Here is a 25,036-nt window from a genome sequence, read left to right on the forward strand (position 1 = left end):
GAAATTTAAGCAAGGTGGAAAAAGAAAGTGTGCTGTTTTGTAAGGTATTATAATTTGTTAACGAATCAGGAATTGTACAATCGGATATTTGGAACTGTGCTTGATTTGAAAAGAATATGACACAGTTCTTACCTCCAAATTTGCTTGCATTATTTGCACCCCGAGATGCGATTCCATACAAATCACCATTGGGACAAGTAAGTAGTGGTACCGGTATATACAGTTTTTATTTTAAAACAATCATGGTGATGGTATGGTGCTGTACCTACTGTATTACTATAAGATTGAAAACTAGATTTTTAAGCTTTATGCATGTGCAAGCATAGCGGGTGCAACCTATTTTGTCCCCTAAACACTTCGTCCCCCTATTTCGTTCTCTAAAAAGATGTAAAAAAATAGAACAAAGCCGATGATTAGCTGTTTAGCTGATGAAATAATGATTCAACTCATGACAAAGACAGGACTCAACCAAATATATAGGGTGAAACTACTTTACCTTTGCTTTACTGTTCACACACTTCAATTCACATGTTTTGGTCAATTCCTCTTTGTCATGAGTTGTCAAGGGTGGTGGGGGGGGACTTGTATACCAGCTCCGATTACTCTAGTTGTTTTGAATTTTCAGTGCTTGTTGCAGCTTTTTTAGGTGTTTTAAAATGTTTTCAAACTTAACCTCGCTGGGATACAACCTAGTTCGTACTCTGAACAGTCCGTACCCTCAGTTCGTACGTACCCTGAAAAGATCGAGAGAAAAAATTAAAAAAAGCGGAAGTCGCTGATCGCAGTTTCCACAAACATTTTAAAATTTTCTCCCTAAAAAGATCGAGATAAAGATAGCACAAAGCCGAAGTTGCTGATCGCAGTTTCCGCTAACCTTTACTCTAACGCTAACCCTCGCTCATCGCAGTTTCCGCAAACATTTGTTCATAGTTCCCGCTAACCGCAGTTTCTGCTAACTCTTACCCTAACCATAGAGTAATCTACGTATGCTCTAACCCTAACCTTTGCTGATCGCAGTTTCTGCAAACATTTTGCCGCAGTTTCCGCTAACCTTTACTCTAACTCTAACCATAGGGTATAATGGGGTAATTCCGGACATGGGGTAATTCCGGACAGGTACCGATCGCAGAAGAAGATGACCTAGATAAGCGCCCTTCAACATAGACTATCAAAAATTTTAGACACGGATACTCACCAGGGTTGCCAGGTCCACTTATGGAAAAAAATGCTAAACTATGACGTATATGCCAAACAGCATTTTTCGATGCCAAACTACTTTAAATAAGGCCAAATTTGCGGACTTTGGCATAAAATATGCCAACCTTGGTACTCACAGTATATAAGTTTTAAGTTGATAACCAGAATATGTTTGCACAACAATTCCAGTATGATCAGTGCAACGACTGATTGTAGACTAGTACAATTAAAAAAAATAAAGGGGCAAACTGGTACAAGAAATGTTAGATGAGGCTGCTGCAGGCTACAGTGTACTGGTATGTAAGTGAAACGTAAGGGCTAGCATATAATTAACATTTATGTTGTAGCCTAGCCTATTTCAGGTTTATTGCTTTCGGTTATAAATAGCCTTGAATTCATGTTAATAGGCTAGGCTATACTGTGTGATTCTAAATTTTTGCAATCTACGTGATCTTGAAAGTTGTAAATCGGTGAAATGCCACGTAAATATATAAAAAAGAAACCTGTTTGTTCATACTCAAAGGAGGAAATTCAATGTGCCATTGAACGTTACAAAAATAGTAATGGCAGTTTATCTATTCGGGCTCTTTCCCTTGATACCGGGATACCAAAAAGTACACTATTTGATTGGAAAAACGATAAATGGCAAGGGACCGCTAATCGCCACGGAGTGACCACTTTGGCCCAGGGCGCCCAACAGAGCTCAGCGTTGAGATAGAAGAGTACCTGGTATCCGCACTGGAATATCTTGGAGATACAGGTAAACGTAATTTTTGGAAAAAATCCTTATAGCAGATTATATGAGTTAGTTGTACTGTAATAAAGATTGCTATTGGTAAAATATACCGGTGCAAATATTGATTGACTGTTCAAAATGTATTGTCAAACTGAGCAATCCACATCGGCTACTTGAGATGCTTTGAACGAATGCTGGGTCCGATTGCCATCACTAGGCCTATAGCACACTGTTCTATAGGCTATTAAGTAATTTTTTATTTTTTTAGGTTGGCCACTAGAACCAAACCGGTACCCGGTCATTTGGTCGACAGGACGTTTGGTCGACAGACATTTGGTCGACAGACATTTGGTCGACAGGACGTTTGGTCGACAGGACGTTAGGTCGACAGAACGATTTATTTTAGGGTTAGGGTTAGTTAACTAACCATAACCCTAATCCAACCCTGACTCTAACCCTAACCCAAAAATGAATCGTTCTGTCGACCTAACGTCCTGTCGACCAAACGTCCTGTCGACCAAATGTCTGTCGACCAAACGACCGTGCACCAACCAAACCAGGTGTGCTCGGTGGTGAAGACGTACCTTGATGAGTCAGGACAACCAAACCGATTTCCAAACAATACGCCTGGGGTGGACTGGCTTACTGGTTTTCGCCAACGATGGAAACATCGTTTAAGTGCCAGAAGGCCAGAATATGTAACAGTCGCCCGTGCAAAGGGCCTCAGTCAAGAGGTCCTTGACGGATTTTTTGAAACTTTAGATTGTCTTGTAGACAGTCTGGGAATAAAAGATATGCCCAATCGTTTTTTTAACTTGGATGAGACTGGACTCGCGCTTGACCCCAAAGCTAGGAAATGTTTTTTCCACCGTGGGACGAAAACAGCCCAATATCTTGTGCCTTCCGAAGGCAAGACAATGTTCACTGTTCTATTTTGTGGGAACGCTTCTGGAGAATATTTGCCTCCATACGTCGTTTATAAAGGTATGGGACACCATATCATGGATTCATGGATGGTAGGGGGACCAGAAGGCACAGCATATAATGTAACTAAGTCTGGCTGGATGGAGGACTTTGTATTCGAGGCGTGGTTCGAAAATGTATTATTGAAATTTCTGAGCAAGAAAGCCAAGCCCATTATTGTTTTTTTTGACGGGCATTAGGGTACATCGTCTCCCCCTTTTTTTTGAAACTGGTTTCGTAACATTGAGAAGTGTGTTCCACTTCAGGAAAAATTCAGCCAAAAATTTTTTTTTCGCTCAGGGACTCCCCCTTCCACTAGCGCCTGGCCCCCCCAAGTTGCGGATAGAAAAATCGCCATTTAACTCTAAAACGAAAATATTTAAACACAAAGTGTTTGGTATTAAATTCATTGTAACTATATGATTTGATCCAAATTTGGTGAATAAAACATATTTTACAAAAAAACAAAAATTTTGTTGAAAACGTTCAAGTTGGACTCCCCTTTTAAAGCCTTATTCAAGGCTACTCTATGAGATAAAGAGTTATGGATCCGTCTCTTTTTAAAGATTTAATCAAGTTTTGTACCATCAATCAACTATTCAGTCCTCGAAATTAAACCAAACTGCTTGGTGTGCCTTTCAATCCTAAAATAGAGCAATCAATTGGGAGCATCATAGCTGATTTCACTACTGAATTATTGGATGCATGGAACTGTTCTGTTGATGGTGCTATCAGCATGGTATTGACACTACATCAACAAACACTGGCCTTTGGTCTGGAGGTTGTGCTGAATTGCAACAGAAATTGAAGAAGTCATTGCTATGGTGTGCAATGTGCATGCAGAAAACATGTTGGAGAACTAATCGTAGGTAATGCGTTTGAAGCACTGAGTATTGAAACATCTCGATTGCCTGAAATAACTATGTTTGTTCACTTTCGTACTTACTTCAACATTATTTCTCAAGACCTCATCTCTTTCCCACCTTATTTAGATAGCCTACATAAGCTACAAGTGCTTGTCAATCAGTGAATCTGTAGCTCTTGCAACCCAGTTGCTTACAAAAAATGATGAAAGATATTTTCCTCAAGAAGACTACAGAGAACTATTGGAGCTGTGTCTATTTAATTTCAACTATCCATTGCCATGCAAGAAGCCATTTAAATTTAAACAGCCAGGAGCTATTCACAAAGCTCAGAAGTTGGCTAAAGTTATTTATGTCATAAAGTTGTCACTATTGTCTGGAAGGGCTGAAGTGAAGAAGTAATGGATGCTGCTAATCCCAAGAACACTTGATTGCGCAGCCAAAGGAAACTAATAAGTTGAAAATGTTTGCAACGTTCCTCCTATATGTGTATGTGTCATGGTGGTTTCGTTGCAGTTCAGGAGTTTCTGCACCATGGGCAGACCTGAAGTTAATGAAAACTTTACATTTGTTTGAGAAGATTGATCCCATTGTAGCTTCTAGTGCTTTGAAGAAGCTGAATCTCCACCTCTGGTACTTAACTGAGGAAATGATTCCTCTTTCTCTGTTTGATTACTGTGTTCCAGAGGAAACAAAAAGAGGAATTGTTACTGCTTTGTTAAAAATGCTAGCAGTTGATGGTTCAATTCAGGAACCTCTGAAAAGAAAAGGTAAAGGAAAGCTTTCCAGGCACAATTGATGCCAACACTTCACTGATTGATTTGATTGGTAAAGATTCCTGGTATCTCTTTAAGCTGTTAAAAGTACGCCCAATGTTTTTTGAAAAAAACGTTAGAGTGGGAACAAGATGGTCAGTATAAACTGGCCAAATCAAAAGCAGAATGTTTCTCGGCAGCCGATTTGTAGCAAGAATTGACAGCGATAGACACCGTGTTTCGCCCACGAGGCTGGGCTCGTCAGTATCGCACCACTAATTCCTGCCACAATGATATTCGACCACCGCTTTACCGGTCAGTTTAACTCTTATCTTTGTGGAAACAAAGAAAGAGCCAACAAAACCAGCAGGCGCCAGGGCAGAGGACATGTGAAGAGAGGGGCGTTCTTCCCGGCTATCAGCACAAGGCTGAGCACTCGCTAGTACAGCGAGCAGCTGCGATTCGCTAACCATAACGGTGTAGCTTCCACGCAAGCCATTCAGACTTTCCAATCAACGATATGTTTCTCGGCAGCCGATTTGTAGCAAGAATTGACAGCGATAGACACCGTGTTTCGCCCATGAGGCTGGGCTCGTCAGTATCGCACCACTAATTCCTGCCACAATGATATTCGACCACCGCTTTACCGGTCAGTTTAACTCTTATCTTTGTGGAAACAAAGAAAGAGCCAACAAAACCAGCAGGCGCCAGGGCAGAGGACATGTGAAGAGAGGGGCGTTCTTCCCGGCTATCAGCACAAGGCTGAGCACTCGCTAGTACAGCGAGCAGTTGCGATTCGCTAACCAAATCGGCTGCCGAGAAACATATCGTTGATTGGAAAGTCTGAATGGCTTGCGTGGAAGCTACATCGTTATGGTTAGCGAATCGCAGCTGCTCGCTGTACTAGCGAGTGCTCAGCCTTGTGCTGATAGCCGGGAAGAACGCCCCTCTCTTCACAAAAGCAGAAATGTTAACGGTTATAAATGGCTGCTCCGAGCGTAATGTCAAGCTGGCCACAGATTTTCGATCATCAGCTCAAAATATTCAAAACTTTGAAAGCATTCTTCAGGTGGTTCAACAAAGCAAATCTAAGAGACCAAACTTGCGACAAAAACCATAGACTGTTGCATTACATCCATCTAACAAGCTTGCAACTCCACTTTCAAAAGTGGCCTTTGATTATGGGACAAAATCTGAGTTCTGTGCGTAACTACGGTATATCGCCACATAATTTTCAAATACCCATGAAATGTAATTATTTAAAACAGCTTTACTACAAATACTACCCCGTTTGCCTGAAGAATCTATTCTAGCGACTACTCCCGAAGGGAGCTAGACGAAAACGTTCATTGGACCCCCCTTTTTAAAGCCGTTTTTAAGGCTATTCTATGAGACAAAGTCTGCCTTTTTTTAAAGTTTTATTGAATATTATTATAATTATTTGTAATGAAACAGAATTCACTTTAGGCTTATTGATATTTTAAGTTCATTCATTGATATTATTATAATATTTGCGAGGGAACATGCATAAAACGAACAGTGCATTATCATTTCATAGCTATTTTTTTAGATGTATTCGAGTGAACATTGTCTACTGAATAGCAAAAAAATTGTTTCTTTATAAAATATGTTTTATTCACCAAATTTGGATCAAATCATATAGTTGCAATGAATTTAATACCAAACACTTTATGTCTAAGTATTTTAGTTTTGGAGTTATGGCGATTTTTCTGTCCGCAATTTGGGGGGGTCAGGCGCTAGTGGAAGGGGGAGTCCCTGAGCGAAAAAAAATTTTTTTGGCTGAATTTTTTCTGAAGTGGAACACACTTCTCAATGTTACGAAACCAGTTTAAAAAAAAAGGGGGAGACGATGCACCCTAACGGGCATGGGTCCCATATGACGTATCAAACTGCCTCAAAGGCTAGTAAAGAGGGAGTGTACATTGTGTGCTTGCCTCCACACACTTCCAGTGCTTTGCAACCATTGGATGTATCATGCTATGGGCCTGCAAAAAGGGAGTGGTACAAGATTTTAAATACCTTTTATAGCGAAGCCAAACATAAAACCGTGACAAAGCCGGCTTTCCCTCGACTTTTAAGGGTTTTGTACGAAAAGGCGTTTGTAGCCAAGCCAGAGAATATCATCAGTGGATTTCGAAAGGCTGGATTATATCCTGTAAATAAGTCAGCCATACCCGAGGGTAAAATTTTGCCTTCTACCACGGTCATTAGGCCTCCGCCAACCAGTCAACCATCTCCTCAGCAGCCAATGGCAATCAGCTTATCTCCTCATAAGGCCATGAGAAATGCCATTGTCAATGCGGTTTGTCCCCCTATGTCAGAGAGTACGAAGGAAGCATTGTTAAATGCCAATCGCAAACGAACACGCGTTCAGAAAAGATATGGTGAAGTGATGACATTGGACACTTCACTGCAACGCTTGAAAGAAGAGGAGGAGAAGAGGGCTGCAAAGAAGAGAGAAAAAGTCAAGAAGGTTTGCCGAAAGCTAGGCCTGATAGATCAGACCATCTGTCACTTTTGTTTGCAAAAAGAACCGCCAACTCAAGAAGAGTCTTCCGACGATGAAGAAGAAATTGAGTGGGTTGGATGTGACAAATGTGACAGGTGGTACCACTCCATTTGCGTGGCCGGCACCTCAAAGCCATGCAATCACTGCTACCATTAACACGTTTGAGACAGTTTTGTTGTTTTTGTTTTCATATGTTTATCCTGCATTGCGGAAAGCGGACTTGAGCGCTATGCATCAGTGTAGCCTACACCTGACCCACGCTGCAGCCGACGGCAATGTCTGTTTCCGTTTGTCTACTCTACTTATGTTTGTTACTTGTTTTATTTCGATTTTATAATAAACCCTGATCAAGAGTCAGTAATATCATGTGTTCTAATCGTATTATCAGTTTATTTTATTTCAAAACAGAAGTACAAAGAATAAATGCACACGTAAATACAAAATAACAAAGTAAGTAAACAACACAACGCAAATAAAATACATTAATGCGTTCATAAAGTGACTTCCCCAGTCCGAGGATAAAAAAAACATTCAAACACAATCTTTTTCAGAGTAAGCAAAATGTTCCTTTTTTATATGTATATACATATAATTTAGCTTTCGAGCGCCAAATGTGGTGAAATACTGAAAATATAAAGTTTCTGTGCTGTCCGGAATTACCTGTAACGTAAGGCTACGGAGAAATTCCGTTTTGCATTAACAGTGTGCATGTTCGGAATTACCCCACAGACGGGGTAATTCCGGACAGTTAGGCACTGGAAATGTAGGCCTCATCTTGTGGCCATCTTAAAATAATTTTAGAAAATTGCTGTAGCATACTATTAACATATGCGTGAATGTCTTAAATTTGCATTGGGGTCGATTTAAAAGCAACACGTGAGCAATGGTAATCCGAAAACGGAAATTCTGTCCGGAATTACCCCTTTATGCCCTAGAGTAATCTATGCTCTAACCCTCGTTGATCGCAGTTTCCGCAAACATTTTTACGCAGTTTCCGCTTACCCTAACTCTAACCATCAAGTAATTTATGCTCTCTAACCCACGCTGATCGCAGTTTTCCCAAATATTTTTCCGCAGTTTTGCAGTTTCCGCTAACCCTAACCCTTGAGTTTGTTTGCAGAAACTCTGATCTTCGGCTTTGTGCTATTAAACTGCGATCAGCGACTTCAGCTTTTTTTATTTTTTCTCTCAATCTTTTCAGGGTACGAACTAGGTTGCACCCGCCTCGCTGTACCGTAAGTCTCCAAATTTATATTTCGTTGTGTGCAAACAGCTACAAATTTCAGCAAAAATGGTTGTTCTGCACAGAAAATATGTAATCTATGGCCCAGTGGCCCCATACTAAAAGAACTGATTAAGTGTGGATGCAACCTAGTTCGTACCCTGAACAGTTTGTACCCTCAGTTCGTACCCTGAAAAGATCGAGAAAAAAAATTAAATAAAGCGGAAGTTGCTGATCGCAGTTTCCGCAAACATTTTAAAATTCTTCCCCTGAAAAGACCGAAAGAAAGTTAGCACAAAGCCGAAGATCGCAGTTTCCGCTAACCCTCGCTCATCGCAGTTTTCGCAAACATTTTCCGTAGTTTCCGCTAACCATAGACTAATCTATGCTTTAACCCTAACCTTCGCGGATCGCAGTTTCCGCAAACATTTTTCCGCAGTTTCCGCTAACCTTTACCCTAACTCTAACCATAGAGTAATCTATGCTCTAACCCTAACCCTCGCTGATCGCAGTTTCCGCAAACATTTTTCTGCAGTTTCGCAGTGTCTGTTAACCGCAGTTTCCGCTTACCCTAACTCGGCCCTAACTCTAACAATCGAGTAATCTATGCTCTCTAACCCTAACCATCGCTGATCGCGGTTTCTGCAAACATTTTCTGCTAACCTTTACCCTAACCATAGAGTGATCTATGTTCTAACCCTCGCTGATCGCAGTTTCCGCAAATATTTTTCCGCAGTTTCATTTTTTTTGCAGTTTCCGCTAACCCTAACCCTCGAGTTTGTTTGCGGAAACTCCGATCAGCGAGTTCAGGTTTGTGCTATTAAGCTGCGATCAGCGACTTCGGCTTTTTTTAATTTTTTCCCTCGATCTTTTCAGGGCACGAACTGTTCAGGGTACGAACTAGGTTGCACCCATTAAGTGTGAATCACATTACTTTTTATGCCTGATTATTTCAACATTAAAAACCAAATTGTTACTAAAAAACATGCAATGGCCAGTTTGTATTATAATTCACCATTGTAATGTTTGCATAGTATAATTGTTGCAATTGACATTATCTTTGTACGTACTTAAGTTGTTGCTTTGATTTTGGAATCATTTTTCTAGCTTACTTGGGAAAAAGATCGAACTAAATCTCCCTATCTTGGCATTGCTCAATATGTGCATTTATTCGAAAATCCCAAAGACACACCCCCGCCTACCAGAGGAGAACTGAAAATAGAGAAGAAGAGACGCAGGGTAAATTGTTTTACTTTCTTATGTTTAAATTTAGTGTATGTCCATTGTCCAATTATCCATTGTCCAGGTTTGGTATGGTAATACTGGAATATTATTAATTGGCCATTATGACCACTGGCTGTTATTAATTGAAGAAAAAATTGCCAATCAAATTAGTAGGCTAGTATATATAGGTAGGTAGTCAATTTTGACTTAAATCTTGACTTATTCACTGTTAAAAATGATCATGTTTATTAGATTTATTGGTATACCGGTACACTACAGGTACAGTTTGTACAGGGTCATCAATAATTAATGTTACAAGAGATCCAATTCAAAAACTAGCAAAAGAGGCGAATGTGGCCTATGTAACCAGTCTTCGAAATTAGCCTCGGCAATCGGCAATTGCCGAGGTGATTGTCAACGCAGATGCATAAATGGCGCATTAGTGTCGGCAGTTAAAAATGCTGAGGCACACGAGCGCTTGTAAGGTTAGGGTTAGACTGACATTCCTCCCAATCGTTATGCCACAGCCATAGATTTGTTCCTTAGTCAACACCCTGATGGAGCTCTGAGAAAGAGGCATGTGGATGGGTATCAAAGCACAAAAGCCGCAAAACGTAGACGCTTCATTGCAAACGGCGAAGACAGTGTAGATTTATAGCCAAGCGGTGAGCCTCTTGATGTGTCTGATTCCAGTGATGACGCGACAACCTCATCCTCCGATACAGCATCTGATGATTCTGACACTTTGTGTTGCTCGCAGTATCCCAGTTGTGCCGAAATTATGTTAGTGTATAATATAAATCGAGGCAATCTTCTCTCAGGGAGCTATTAATTTGTTACTGGTACCTGGTTGGGCAATTAACGTTACTTTATAATGATTCAACGTCGCTAGATGTCGAATTAATGTAAAACAAACGTAAATTTCTTATTGGGCATTGTTGTTACGCAATATAACCCGTCAGGAAAATTAAATTGATTTGTACTGACTCGAACGTTGAATCAACCCAAAATTAACTTTTTCCTCGTGAGTTATTTAATGTGAATTACCGTAACAGCATGCGTATCGCGTTGCTCGCTTATCACTACTTTTGGTATTATTACATCACAACAAATCAAACAGTGCGGTCGTGATAGACTACTCTAGTATATTTTTTCTCTTTTCGTTTTACATGTTTAGGTACAATTTTTTTCGCAATAAACGTTCACAGCAATTGCCGAGGCAATTTCACCTTTACGTTTTTGCCGAAGTAAAAATATGCCAAAATTCTACTCTTATGCATATGGAAGGAGGAGTCACGCTGCCAAACCATGTGTTCAGCGATGAGAAGAAATGTGATGTCCAGCATCATTTTAACAGTCAGAATGATCGTGTTTGGTCAAGAGATGGTGACGTGAAATCCCGGGCAGTGACTCGGAGACAAGGGCAACATCAGTGATGGAGTGGGCCGCAGTCAACGAATCAGGAAGGAGTCCATTGATTTTTGTGGACCAAGGAGTAAAATTGAAATAAGAAAACTACTGAAATGATATTCTTGAGGGTTCATTGTTGCCTTAAGCAAAGAAACACTTCAAAAAACGTAAATGGTCATTCCAACAAGATTCTGCCCCTTCACATGGAGCTAAGAGAACGCAATAAGAGGCATTCCATTATAATTCAACAAATCCAAATAACCACTAAGTCTTCAATTTTGATGACTAAAGCATATGTTATAGTACGTGAAAAATGCATCTCGGCAAAAAAAAATTTTAAAAATTGGACAAGCGGTTTTCGAGATATCGCGTTCTGAAATTTCGTGGTTGTCACCAGGTGGCGCTGTAGATGTGCCCAATGTTTTTTGATTTTAAGGTTATATTTGAGGTACTAGATAGTCGGTTGAAGTGTCTATTCCACCATTTTTCATGATGCAGAATGCAAAAATGATGTCAATTTTAGTCTACAAGAATTAGCTAAGGAGTTGTGTGGCATTTAAAAAAAATTGGGGGACCAAATGCCAACCCCCAAATTGCCATGTGGGCAACGAGATATCCTAAAAAAATGTTTTGTTATTTAAAGTTTCTTGCGTATACTTCATGATAATATATTATACTGTTTATTTATGAGACTTTTGTTCTTTTTTCACAATGCAACCTTTTATCAAAGACTTGCATGAGAAGTTATATGATCTATTAATGCAATATTTGAATGATGCGTGCTTATGATGTCACAATAACAAATTACAGATTTCCCCAAAAAACTTTTTTCGTTGTGAAAATTGCCCGGGAAAACCAGCCCTTGTTTCAAAATTGCAGTCAAATTTTGTTTTCCCGGGCAATTTTCACAATGAAAAAAAGTTTTTTTGGGAAAATCTGTAATTTGTAAAATCGGAGTTTCCGCAAACAAACTCGAGGGTTAGAGTTAGCGGAAACTGCGAAAAAAATGAAACTGCAGAAAAATATTTGCGGAAACTGCGATCAGCGAGGGTTAGGGTTAGAACATAGATTACTCTATGGTTAGGGTAAAGGTTAGCGGAAACCGCGATCAGCGATGGTTAGGGTTAGAGAGCATAGATTACTCGATTGTTAGAGTTAGGGCCGAGTTAGGGTAAGCGGAAACTGCGGTTAACAGACACTGCGAAACTGCAGAAAAATGTTTGCGGAAACTGCGATCAGCGAGGGTTAGAGCGTAGATTACTCTATGGTTAGAGTTAGGGTAAAGGTTAGCGGAAACTGCGGAAAAATGTTTGCGGAAACTGCGGTCAGCGAGGGTTAGGGTTAGAGCAGTGGTTCCCAACCTTTTTGACCTTGCGGCACCCTATCAAAGAAATAAATAGTTTGCGGCACCCTGGCAAAACTGGGTCAATTCAAATATTGCATTAATAGATCTTTGATATAAGGTTGCATTGTGCAAAAAGGACAAAAGTCTCATAAAAAAGTATTATACTATCATGAAGTATATGCAAGAAACTTTGAAGAACAGAAATTTTTTTTGGGATATCTCGTTGCCCACATGACAATTTGAGGGTTGGCATTTGGTCCCCCAAATTTTTTAAAATGCCCCATAACTCCTTAGCTAATGCTTTTAGACTAAAATGGAGACCATTTTTGAAATCTGCATCATGAAAAATGGTGGAATAAACACTTCAACCAACTTTCTACCCTAAATATAGCCCTAAAATCAAAAAACACTGGGTACATCAACAGCGCCACCTAGTGACAACAACAAAATTTCAAAACGCGATATCTCAAAAACCGTTTGTCTGATTTTCAAAAAAAATTTTTTGCCCAAGTTCAAATTTTTAAAACAACAAAATATATCATAACCAACATTTTCTGAAACCTAGTGGTTACATTTCTTTCTAAAATTTGTTGAATTATAATGGAATGCCTCAAAACTGGCTTTCAGCCAATGTGCCGTTATTCATTTCCAAGAAAGAATGGCCTCCTTCATCCCCAAACCTGAACCCCCTAGAGTAGACTTTGGGGGTGCAAGTCTTTTAGGCCCAGACAGTTAGGCGCCGGTCAAATAGACGCGCACACCGTGGCGTCTAGACATTTAGGTGCGAAGCACTGTGGCGCCTGTGACTAAAGTCTGCAGATTGTATCAGCTTCACAGGTAGGGCAATGCTTTTCACACAAAATGTTGTATTGAACAGAAAAATGTGTCATGGCTTCCGTGAGTGAAGCTGCTTAAACCGGCAATGCTTTTCACACAAAATGTTGTATTGAACAGAAAAATATATTGTATCTTAATGCGTGTGTGTGGCATTTATTTGTTGTTAGTCCAGGTTTGCGTCGGCGAAAGCTTTATCAATAAATTATTCAAGTTTCCAAACATGACTGAGTTCACTTTTATTGAGTCAAATAATAACTACACTAAACATCAGTAAAAAATATACCATAGCCTATATTCAAGTGGGTGATTGGCTTGAGTGAAGAGTAACTTAGTTTTCCGTCAAAACCTCGACTAGGTTTAATAACGAGCAAAGTCGCACCATTATGCTTGCAACTTGTTGCCAGAGTTCATATGCCCTGTAGAAATGTATTCATGCAGTAGAGTGTTGTCTCATACGTACTCGCCACACGATCAATCCATCCCGAGTAAAAGTAATTGCGAAAGATAACAGATTAAGTAAAGTTCTATCTGGCTACAACCTGTGTCCTGGATGCATAGCAAATGTCCTGTGGAGATGTGCTAATATCAAGAGGAGTAGAGCGTTGTCTCGCACATCTCCACACGCGCATTAACAAAACCGCGTATTTTTCTGTTCAATATAACATTTAGTGTGAAAAGCATTGCCCTACCTGCCTAGCTGATACAATCTGCAGACTTTACTAGGAATGGCACCTAAATGGGGTCTGCTACTATTCGGTGAGTCCGATTCGGTGAGCCTGATTCGGTGAGTTCCTAACTTCTAAACCCTAACCTTAACCCCTAACCCTAAAGCGGCAATGATAATTAGGCTACGGTACCCGATAATTTAAAAAAAAAAATTAAAAAATCCCCCGTTAAGGGATCGGACTCACCGAAACGGGCCATTCCGCCTAAATGAACGGGCGCCACAGTGCTCTGCACCTAAATATCCAGACGCCACATTGTGCGCGCCTATTTGACGGGCGCCTAACTGTCTGCGCCTAAAAGACGTGGACCCGACTTTGGCATCTGGTCTTACCTGGAGAACAAGGTTTCAACAAAACACCACCAAAGTTTGGAAGCGCTGAAAGCTAATCTGAAAAAAAATGGACCTAAATAACCTCAAAGAGTTATTCGTGACTCTTGCAGGTCCTTTTTGAAGCGTCTCCAACTTGTTATCGACACAAATGGCAGACACATTGAGTAAACCTTGTTTTCGCTAAATGTTTATTTATCTGACAATAATATTATATGATATGTTTATTGTTTATTACTCAAAAGTTGTCTACCATTTGTTAATTACAGTTGTTGTTCTAGTTAGTACAGTTGTTGTACAGCTGTTTGTTCTAGATTAAGACAAATAAATAAAATAGAGCAAAACAAAGATAATTGGGATATACTTTCCTCAAATACACATTACACATGCAACAGATGTTCAAAGAGCATTTGATGTGCTCTAAATCCTATGTTTAACTTTATAGTTATTTTTTCATATCAATTTTAGTTATATTACTGGTGTTTTCTATGTTGAATATTTTGGTTTTTGCAAAACTTACATCAACCAAATTTGGTGAAAATATTATACTTCAATCGCTTGTTTGAAAAATAAAAAAATTTTGGGGATCTTTTTCTCAACACTCCAAAATATTCACAAAGTTAGCATATGAAAAATAAATTAAGAAAAACTTTAAACCTAAATTACCATTTGAAGTGTTCATCTTGGCATAATTTTAATTGCAAAAATGAATTCCTTGGGTCTTAAATTGGTAAAATGCATGTTTTCATTGTGAAAATCGTTCAGGGTAAAGAGTTATTGCCAAAAAATGAAGGCGCAAAATGAAAAAATGGCTGTGCCCAGCTCCCAAAATCCTACTAGTGGCCAAAAATTCAAAGTGCTCTATCTCGGCCCCCAATAAAGATATTTCAATTTTTTTTGCTATTTTTATAATTTTTTAGTATGTGAAAAATATGCCAAACTCAAAATAACCAAAATCTGTGACAATACTGACTAGGAAAATACAATACAATACTGACAAGGAAATACTGACAAAATACAATACTGACAAGGAAATACTGACTAGTGGTTACAAAATTTGGAAAATTTTGATGATTATAAGTGGAATGCCCCAAAAGAATGCTCACAATCACTAGGCGTAATCACTAATCAACTTCAGAAAAAAAAATTGTAACAAAAACGTTTATTTGCCCACACTCTGTTTGAAACCCGGACCTTTCCACGGGCCATGACATGCACAATTGCACACCCCTGGTGTAGAATACTGCACATCTTATGTTTAGCAAGACATTTCACTTCAACGCCGTATCTAATATTAGAGACTAGGGACTCCAAAACATGTAAAGTTGTTTTATGGCTATGTGTGTCTGCTTGATTTGGTGCATGATTTCACATGATTTGTTCTAGATAAGAGAGAAAGGTGAAAAACGTGCAGTGGAAATTGAAGATGAAGTATCTGCATGGGATCCTCACAGTGACCCAAATGCCAACAGTGACGCTTTTAAAACATTATTTGTTTCTCGCATTGTAAGTAATTTTGTTAAATAATTTATTAATCATATTTCACATCCAATAATTTGTAGACCATGACTTTTGATGTTGCTTTCCAATTATATATTTCGATGCACCATTAACTTACATCTAACTACAGTATATTTTTTTGTTGTAATGGTAAATGTTGATTACTTGCTCTTAGCAGCCATCTAATTTTGAAACTTTAAACAGTCAAGATGTGAAACCCTAACGAAACTTTCTCTGTAGAATTATGACACATCTGAATCAAAGTTGAGGAGAGAGTTTGAAACCTATGGAAAAATCAAAAAGGTAAAATGATCAATTTAAAGTAGGACTTGTTAACAAGTTTGTGATGCTTTTGTATCCCTACCAAACTTTACAAAGTGAAATTTGCAAGCAGCTCTTTTCTAGTCAGATCCCGTACATTCAGTGCACTGTGTGCCTTTACATTTTTTACCACTAAAGAACGCTGGAACTGAACATAAGGGATATTGTACACTCTGCAAACATGTTTAATGCAAATGTTACCTGTTCTTTCGTATAAGAATTAAGAACTTTATTCATACTTCAAGTCAGAGAGTAGCTTTTTCTTGCACCATTAACATCGACTGCATTTTGTTGATGCCTCATACAACACGGAGACTCGAGTGTGATGTCATGACGGAATCAGCAATCTGTGCCTCATTACCGCTACCGCTGAGGTAGCCAACCCCGACATGTGGGCGTGGAGTGTATTAATATTGCACGGAAGAAGGAAATATCTTTCGGCACACTATCTCTTTTCATAAAAACTACTCGATCTCATTCCAAAATAACTTTTAGCTTGCGTTGGCTTAATACCTTAATTATAGTTGAGATGTCTAGTTTCTTAGTTTTTCTTAGTTTTACCCAAATGAGAGTGTTTATATACGTCACAAAGAGTGTGGTGAATCGACTCTCAAACAATTGGATGATCTAAAGTTTACATGCTCGCATGATCTTCTCGTTGACATATATATTGTGAATGTGTATGTTTGCAGATACACATGGTCAAGAATCGCGCCACCGGCAGATCACGTGGCTATGCGTTCATTGAGTATGACAAAGAGCGAGACATGCATGGTACGTTTGTTACTCAACGAAAGTAGATAATGTAATGAGCTTAGAATAGATGACCCCTGAAAAGAATAATGATGACTGCCGAATAAATACCCGATATTGTTTGCCGTGTCGTTTGGTTAGCTCGTGTGGTTCCCTATCCGCTATCCTTAAGTCCAGGTTTGTGATTGGTCATGTCAGGGTGGTGATTTCCTTTGGTTGACACGATGACCTTTGCCAAACTTATCGTATACTTTGTTGAGAGCACATGCTGTTAGAAAAAAGGATTGCCTGGCTGGTAGAAAGGTCAAGGGTTTAAATGTTCCTGCACCCACTTTTGCATTGGTAGTTTCGTAATGTAGCAAGTAAATTTTTTCAATTCCATGGTAAGTATCTCTGATTGCCTTAGAAACTAATAAATTCATTTCCAAATGAAAATAACCTTTACACCAAAGGCAATTCAATACAGTTATCGTACACTACTTATTCAATTTATAGTTGTACTGTATCATTTGTAATATTTAACGATTGGTTATTATTATAAGTAGGTTAGTCAGTTTGAATAAAACACAAACATCTCACTTTTGTTATTGCTGTTTTGTACAGCTTGATAACTGAACGCTAAGAATGCAGAAATATTTCGTCAGTGTGCGATCTTGTAGAAATTTCAAATTCCCGCCGTTAAATATAGGTTTGTATTGGAAAAATCATGTTTGGGATTGGTAAGCGGGTTTGTATAGCCTCTGCATTACCTATTGCCTTACTGGCAGCCAGATAAAAAATAAAAACTTTCAAAGTTAAAATGGTACTGTAAAAGTGTTGGTAAAATATAGTTTTTCAATATCAAAGCTTATGCAACGTAAGTATTTTCCTAAACAACTTTCATGTGTTTGTCTTTGAGAAACAAAGTAAAGTTTTGTATGAATAAATTCTCATTCTGTAGACTGTAATAGTTGATAGGTGGGCCAGTTACCGTTACTTTTTGAAATTTAACAACAAACGTTTCAGTACTATTTACCAAACGGCAATTGCCTGACCATATCTTAACCGTAGCTAAGATAAGTGTAAGGTAAAAAAAAAACTCTTTGACAACCACTCAATTGGATCAGTGTTCGCATTCTTTGTTAGTAAAAGTAAAAAACTTTTGAATCTTGAGTTGAACTTTTTTTCTGGTTTGTGGCAGTTAGTTTGATAACCAATCGCAGCCCCGGTGTTCATGTAAATCAACATATTGTGCGGTTTTTAGTCGCGTTTATTCCAGCTTGGCTGTCACGAGGTTTTGAAAAGTGTGCCCCAAATTGTTGACATTTCATCATTTGTTGCGGTTTTCTTTTTCAAGGCAGCCACTTTTCAAAATCGTGTGTAGGCTGTCGCCATTAAACTATGTTCATAAAAAAGTTAAAATGCGTGTAGAATTTACTATTATTGTTGCGTGTGTACCACGATCAATTTCCAACTTCCCCAACTATTGAATGTTGTTGTGGACATTCTATACGTAAGTAGTGCTGTCCATGTCGTACTTGGAGGCATTGTAATGTAAGTATAAAAATGGCAAGTATAAAAAATTGACTATACAAATATTGTGACGTAAAAATCTTCAGTCGGTATTATATGCATTGATATTACTGAACATCTCTATTCTCTATGCATGGAGGCGTTGTAGAGTAAGTATAAAAACGGCAAGTATAAAAACTGGGTAATCCAGTGACGTTAAAATGCTCAGCAAGTGTTCTGTGCATAAACATTACTGAGCACTTCATTCTTGGAGGCGTTGTAGATGTAGTGTAAGTATCAAAATGGCAAGTATAGATAAAAAAAAAACTAATAAATTATGATGAGTGACGTTCAAATTCTCAGTGGGCATTCTGCAGATGAATATTACTATTCGGTTTCATATGTGGAGGCGTTGTTGTGTAAGTGTAAAAAAATGGCAAGTGTAGTAGTTTAATTGACTTAAAATCAAAATGATGAAATGGCTTGGTAAGAGCCTTTGCACTGCTAACTCCTCAACTCGCTTCATCGCCTCGCTGCTAAAGCACTGATACATGGAGAAAGCAAGAAAACTTCAGGCTAGTGCTGTGTAGTAGTATTGCTTATTTTAGTAAGTAAAGTTTGTTGTAATTTGCGTTGAAATGTAAGGAAGAAAGGTAGGTGCCATTTGTCAGACACACTTTTACACGATCACAGAAAACCACGTTCTAGCAAATACACTTGAACTACACCAAACGTTTTGATCACTCACCTACCGCTATTGATGAGAAACTTCTTGTCATCTCATTGGTCCTCTTCTTGCAGCTGCTTACAAGAGCGGAGACGGGAAAAAGATCGATGGTCGCCGTGTGCTCGTGGATGTTGAAAGAGGACGCACGGTAAAAGGATGGAGACCCCGTCGTTTAGGAGGAGGCCTTGGCTCCACAAGAGTTCATGTGGAAGAAGGAGGAAATGCTGATAATCCCATGGAAAGAGACCAATCAAGGTTAGAATCAGAACAGCACCGTGGCTATGTGCGTCAGATTATATATCTGACTGGTAATCGCTGACTTGACGTTTGGTGAGAATGCTTCACTGTGTTTTAGCAAGATGCTTTTTAACCTGGTTAAAGGTCATACTAAGATTCCGTGTATTTTATCGCTTTTATATTCTTACCATCCGCAGTAATATCCCACGACCCGGAAAGCAGTTGTTGTTTTTGTTGTTCTTGTAAAGTGCATTTTTTGCTTTGGCGATATCACCAAGAGTGAGCGTTTTAGTGCTCCGTTGTGCCTTGCTGTGCAGAAAACCCTTATTTTCTTTTGATAAACTAAAACGTTGCTTTATCCTGGCCCGTAAGTTTTGGGGATAGAATGAAATGGTAACAGATGTGATTCAAACATAGAGGTTGAAAAACAAACTTTAAATGCCTTCGTTTGATATTTTGCATTTTCATTTTCTTCGTATTTGACGTGTCTTGTGGAAATCATTCCAGAGATTATGATCGAGAAAGGGAAGAAAGATCCCGTGTATCTGACAGAAGCGCACGCGACACACGGTATGTAGGAGGATTGTGTGGTTGCATTTCTCTCTTTTTTATATTCAAGTTTTAGCTTTGAACTACGTAATCGCAACTCTCAGTGATGCATCAGAGGTAAAGAAGGACTTGATAACTCTTTACGTCGTGCAATGAGCTTGTATTACAAAATGTCCCCTTGCAGTTGCCTTTCCAGCCAACAAATCAGTCGTTTTTACATTGATTTTATATATATCTACAGACTTTGACTCAACGTGAAAATGTTTAATAACTTTACTTGAATAGCCTTATTGTTCTAAGCTTCGAATTTCAATGAAAAGGGGTAAAGCATCAGCTAAAACTTAAGCTTTGCTTGGATATCGAACCTTTTGTTGGCATGCCAGTTGCTTTCGAAGCGCTTTTTCACTACAAATGTTACTTCTAGTTCCAGTCTGGGACTTCTAAGTCCGTTTTTTCATTTATGCTAGTGTTTTTGGAGTTTCCACCAAAACAGAAACGGATCCTCATTACTGTTTTTGTGAATTGTTTCAGAGAAAAACGAGACATTCGTCGCACCGATAGAGATCGCGGTGATAGAGACCGTGGCGATAGAGACCGTGGCGATAGAGACCGTGGCGACAGAGATCGTGGCGACAGAGATCGTGGCGACAGAGATCGCGGCGATAGAGACCGTGGCGATAGAGACCGTGGCGATAAAGACCGTGGTGATAGAGACCGCGGCGACAGAGACCGTAGTGGCAAAGACCGTGAAAAGAGGAAACGAGACGACCGCGAAAAGGATCGCGGTAGTGACAGGCGTGATCGGGATCGTGACAGGAAACGGGACGATCACAAATCGTCACGAAATCGTGACGATGACGCTGGAGGTACGCTTTTTTATATAAACTTGCATTTGAATATGATATTTTTTTTTTATTCTGTGCACCTTCACAACGAGTTGTTTAGTAAGCGAATCTGTATTTCTGTATGCTGCCTTCAAGATGGCTAAATTCTCTTTGGCTTGGTCAAGCGCAGTGTCACATACGCTTTGGCTTAGGACCTGCAATCATGTGACAATTAGCTTGCCAATCTTAATCAGCAAGAGATAGTCAAAACACGTGCGAGTGTTCGCTAAAGAAGATTATTGTGGCTTTCCATAGAACGGCAAGATGTCGTATGATGTTGTATTTTTCATGCTACAAATGCTTTCGTCAACCATCGTTTATACAAAGTTTTTGAACGCTGTTGTAAATCTACGTTTATTCGATCTGGCACAGTTTTGAATGCAAGTAAGACGTTGTGAAAAAAGAAATTCCATCCAAGGTATTCCACGACCATCTTTTAACTAATGTTTTTATTCTGTAGACGTTAAAAAGGAAGAGAGAAGCCGAGACAAGGATCGCGAGTCACGTCACAGACACAGGGATAGGTCTCGAGAGAAGGACAAAGATAGGTGTGTGCTTTGTTTGAATTGATCTAATTTTGAAATAGACGATCTTAGAACATCTTAAAACGATCATAGAACATTAGCACACGATATTGATCTGATCGTTAATGGAATTTGAATTCATGGTAATTTTAAATTAGTTCTGCAACCGGTGAGTCTGCAATTGTATAACCAAAAACCGTCGTCAGTTTTTGCGCGACTTGACGGCGTTCCGCATGAGATAAACCGTAAAACCAAGCTTTGAATTGCAAATAGGACCAGCGAAGAAACGCGATGTGTCTTTCAACGAAAACTATCGCAGAACGTGATCTTACAAAGTAGCGTATGTTGGTACCATTCATCGGCTTCTGGTTTTGACTCTGTTTATCAACGCAGACGCGAACGTCGGCGTGATCGTGACGACAAAGATCGCGACAGAAGCGGCCGAGACCGCGAGTCCAAACACGATTCAAAGCCGAGCGTTGATGTGAAAGCTGAAGAAGCTTCGGCAACGAAAGAAAATGCTTATGACATGAAGCAAGAAGATGCCTCAGGTAGTTCAAGGAAATTGGTCGATAAAGTGTTGCACTTTCTGCATCGGTTCTGTCGTCAACGGGACTCATAAACCCAGATAGCCAAATCCGTCATGTTTACATTGATTCAATGTCTGCAGACGTTGATTCAATGTAAAAATGTCGGATGTAGTGTCTAGGAATTAGTTATTGTAATTATTGCGTAGCTTTTAATACAGTTTTGTGTTTTTTTATGATTTTGCTACCAACGTAAAGTTTAATTTCGCTTTTTACAACATTGAGTATAAAATTTATAGATGTTAAGATATTTCTGAAGGTAACTGCGGTTATTTGTAACGAACATGCCATTCCATACAGGCGGGTATTATGGCAGCAGCAACGCCAGCTATGGGGAAGGAATGAAGGTCGAATCAGACAACAATGGATACCAGAAAGGTTATGAAGACAATGGTAGGACCGCATGAGATCTTCTAAATTTGTTTAAGATCATCCGCTGCTGTTGTTTAACCAACTTGATGACCGTGATGCGCTGCCACTAAAATTGGTAAACTCTGTTAACTACTCTTGATAAACACGAATACTGAAATTTTGGGTATCCATCAGTATAATTACCATTTCTAGCAGATGAGCGTTGCACTCTTGACACAATAAGAAGTAAGTACGTAGTAAGTAGTAAGTACCGTAAGCGTTTTTATTTATCCATTTTATTTATACAAACATTTAAACATTTCTGGTTTGCACTTAACATTGGCGATATTATTGTCAATAGCGCTGAAATTGACTACATTGTAGTTGATGCGGTATTCTAAAGCAAACTTTTAAAGTGAAGTTTGTCGCTTCTAGTAGGAAAACTAAGACTCATATTTGCACAGGTTACCCGCAAGAAGGCATGGATTACCAGCAAAATGACACCAAACCAAGTTACGGAAAGTCCACAGTAAGAGCAGTAGTGGAATAGTAGTAGTAGTCCATTTTTAATCCGGTGGTTTCCCCATAGCCGAGGGTGACCGGATCCACCTACACGTGCCGCAGTCGCCTTCGCACCCTGCCTTCATATTGATCTGTCTAAAACAGGGGTTTTGAACCTTTCTTGCTCCGCGACCCGCTCAGATCAATCAACGTAGTTTCGCCACCCTCCATAAACGTGTTGAACAAAAACACATTTAATGCAAAATTTAAGTACATTTGATTCACGACGACATCCAGTTTTGTTTCGTATCGCTGTTCTAATGCAAACTTCTGAAATTAAAAACGTCTTTTCATGATGTTATTACGGTTTTTTTTGCATTTCCTCCAATTATTATTTCCATTACCTATCAAGGTTAGACTACAGGAGAAAAAATAATGAGAATAAGCTACATTTTTAGCGGTTTCGTTTGTTGCAGTCTTTTATGGTTTATTGAAATTAGCTTCAGTAAGATGGTTGTGCTTCAGTTTTTTTAACAACCTTGGCAATGAGTGGAACTGTTGCTGAAAGAACTTTTAAACAGAATAGCCTACACACTGAGTTATTTCAATACCACTGGAAACGATACTAACAAATCCATGTTTGACAAGGATTCCAAAAAGGGTAACCTTGCTTTTTTTCCATAGAGTTGTCACTGGTTAACTTTAGTTTGCGCTAAGCAACGTATAAGAACTAGATGAAAAACATCGAATTAATTTCTATTATTAAAGCCTTTGCAACGTCTAAAAGCTTAAACAATAGAATAACCTCAGGTCGAGGAATGATCGGTTGCGAAAAAAAACAGTTTTAATCTTTACTGGTAAAAAAGAATTGAAAACGATACATTGAATTTTCAAGCGTCTCGCACCCCACCGAACAACGGCTGGCAACCCCCAGGTTGCAAACCCCTGGTAGTATCCCCTCTTATCAAGCCCACCTTGCTGCTTTCCTCCTCAACTTGCCTTTTCCACGTTTTCTTGGGTCTTCCTTGTGTCCTATGACCATCCACTCGCAACTCCAGCGCTGTTCTCAAAACATGCTCAATTGCTCATGCATCATTTCATTGGCCTTCGCCAACATTCTCATTCAACCCAAGCAAGTGTATACGTTTTTTGGTATTGCTTTTGTTCATCAGCTTCACACCACCAAGAGTGTGCTAATAATTTGGTTATTATATGCATCTTAACTAACTTCACTCGGTACGTTTTCCAACCTTTAACCATTCGTTATTTCTTAGCTTGTTAATTACCAGCTGACTTTCGTAGAAAAATTTTGACTTTCAGTAGCTATTTTTGGTTCAGACAATAAACAGCGATTTTCCCACATTTTGTTTATCCCCGCACTAATCGCGATGTCATTTGCACTCAAACTTGTGTTTACTCGATGGCATAACAATCTGGCTCACCACCATGTAATTTTTAATGTTGTCGCTTTCAAATGTGGCATCGCTTTACTTGAAAATCGTAGAATTGACGTAAGCGACACTTTATTCAGACGGCCATAATTGCTGTTTTCAACATTGTTTCAACGTATTAATACAGTGCACCTTGGCAGCTTCACTAATCACGTCTACCCTTACCTGATACTACCATTTCGAAACTAAAATTTACCTCTAATGTACATTGGACATACTGCCTTAGTAACACCAAAGTTAAATGGGTTTTATATGCATTTTTGATAATTCACTGCAGTCGAGCGACATGCCAGATTCGAGTTATTTGAAGATTTTTATTGCTGAAATTCATCCATCAAAAGATGTCACTTGAACGCTGTATTCCTTTGCGCTGTGTCTGTGATTTTGTTATTCTGTTCGTTTCTAACACGATTGTTGAAATCACGCAGAATTACGATGAATATCAATCATCGTCCATGCCCTCGGAAGACTACTGATGATGGGAGACGACGGATTCCATTTGGGATTTAGACAGTCTTTGTAGCAACATCACTTGCCTACAACAAGCGCCGGTTGGCAAACTTGATGACAAAGACGTTTTCAACAACTCTGACGATTGTAAATAACTTTGAATGAATCCCCGGCGCCTCGTGGTTCATCGTTTTCACATTGGAAGTAGTGAAGATGATCAATTTGTTAAGCATTTGTAATTTTTTAATAAGGCCTATTTCGGTATGGTTACATTTGGCTTACCAAGCAATCCAGAAGTTCTCTGATCATACCGAGTTGTATTCAGCGCAAAATTGTGATCTTGACTGCCACAATTTTATCGTGAAAATAAATCTGATTGAGCAAAAACGCATCTGCATTGTTGCAATTTTATGAAGTTAGCTTTTCACTGCTACAAATTACCGGCTTGAGGCGTTGAAAGCAAACTCTCTTGCATCGGCTGTCGATTAAAAGCTTAACTTATGTATCTTATAATCGTTGCCATTCGTTATTTTCTTCACTTCGACACTTGACGTAAAGTAGCCTAGCCAGCCAG

General features: G+C 39.1%; 1 protein-coding gene across 1 annotated transcript; it reads left to right on the plus strand.

The window, feature by feature from the left end:
• LOC145764525 (uncharacterized) lies at positions 1 to 24,853 on the plus strand. Its single transcript, XM_082576142.1, has 13 exons — positions 1 to 197; positions 9,374 to 9,505; positions 15,523 to 15,642; positions 15,877 to 15,939; positions 16,650 to 16,731; positions 19,003 to 19,183; positions 19,673 to 19,735; positions 20,246 to 20,580; positions 21,059 to 21,146; positions 21,516 to 21,673; positions 22,010 to 22,102; positions 22,525 to 22,589; positions 24,441 to 24,853. The coding sequence occupies exons 1-13, from the start codon at positions 117 to 119 to the stop codon at positions 24,486 to 24,488; spliced, it is 1,509 nt and encodes a 502-aa protein (XP_082432268.1). The 5' UTR covers positions 1 to 116; the 3' UTR covers positions 24,489 to 24,853.
• Positions 24,854 to 25,036: the final 183 nt, after the last annotated feature.

Source organism: Aplidium turbinatum, chromosome 2 (genome assembly GCF_918807975.1).
Source record: "Aplidium turbinatum chromosome 2, kaAplTurb1.1, whole genome shotgun sequence".
Lineage (NCBI taxonomy): Eukaryota > Metazoa > Chordata > Ascidiacea > Aplousobranchia > Polyclinidae > Aplidium > Aplidium turbinatum.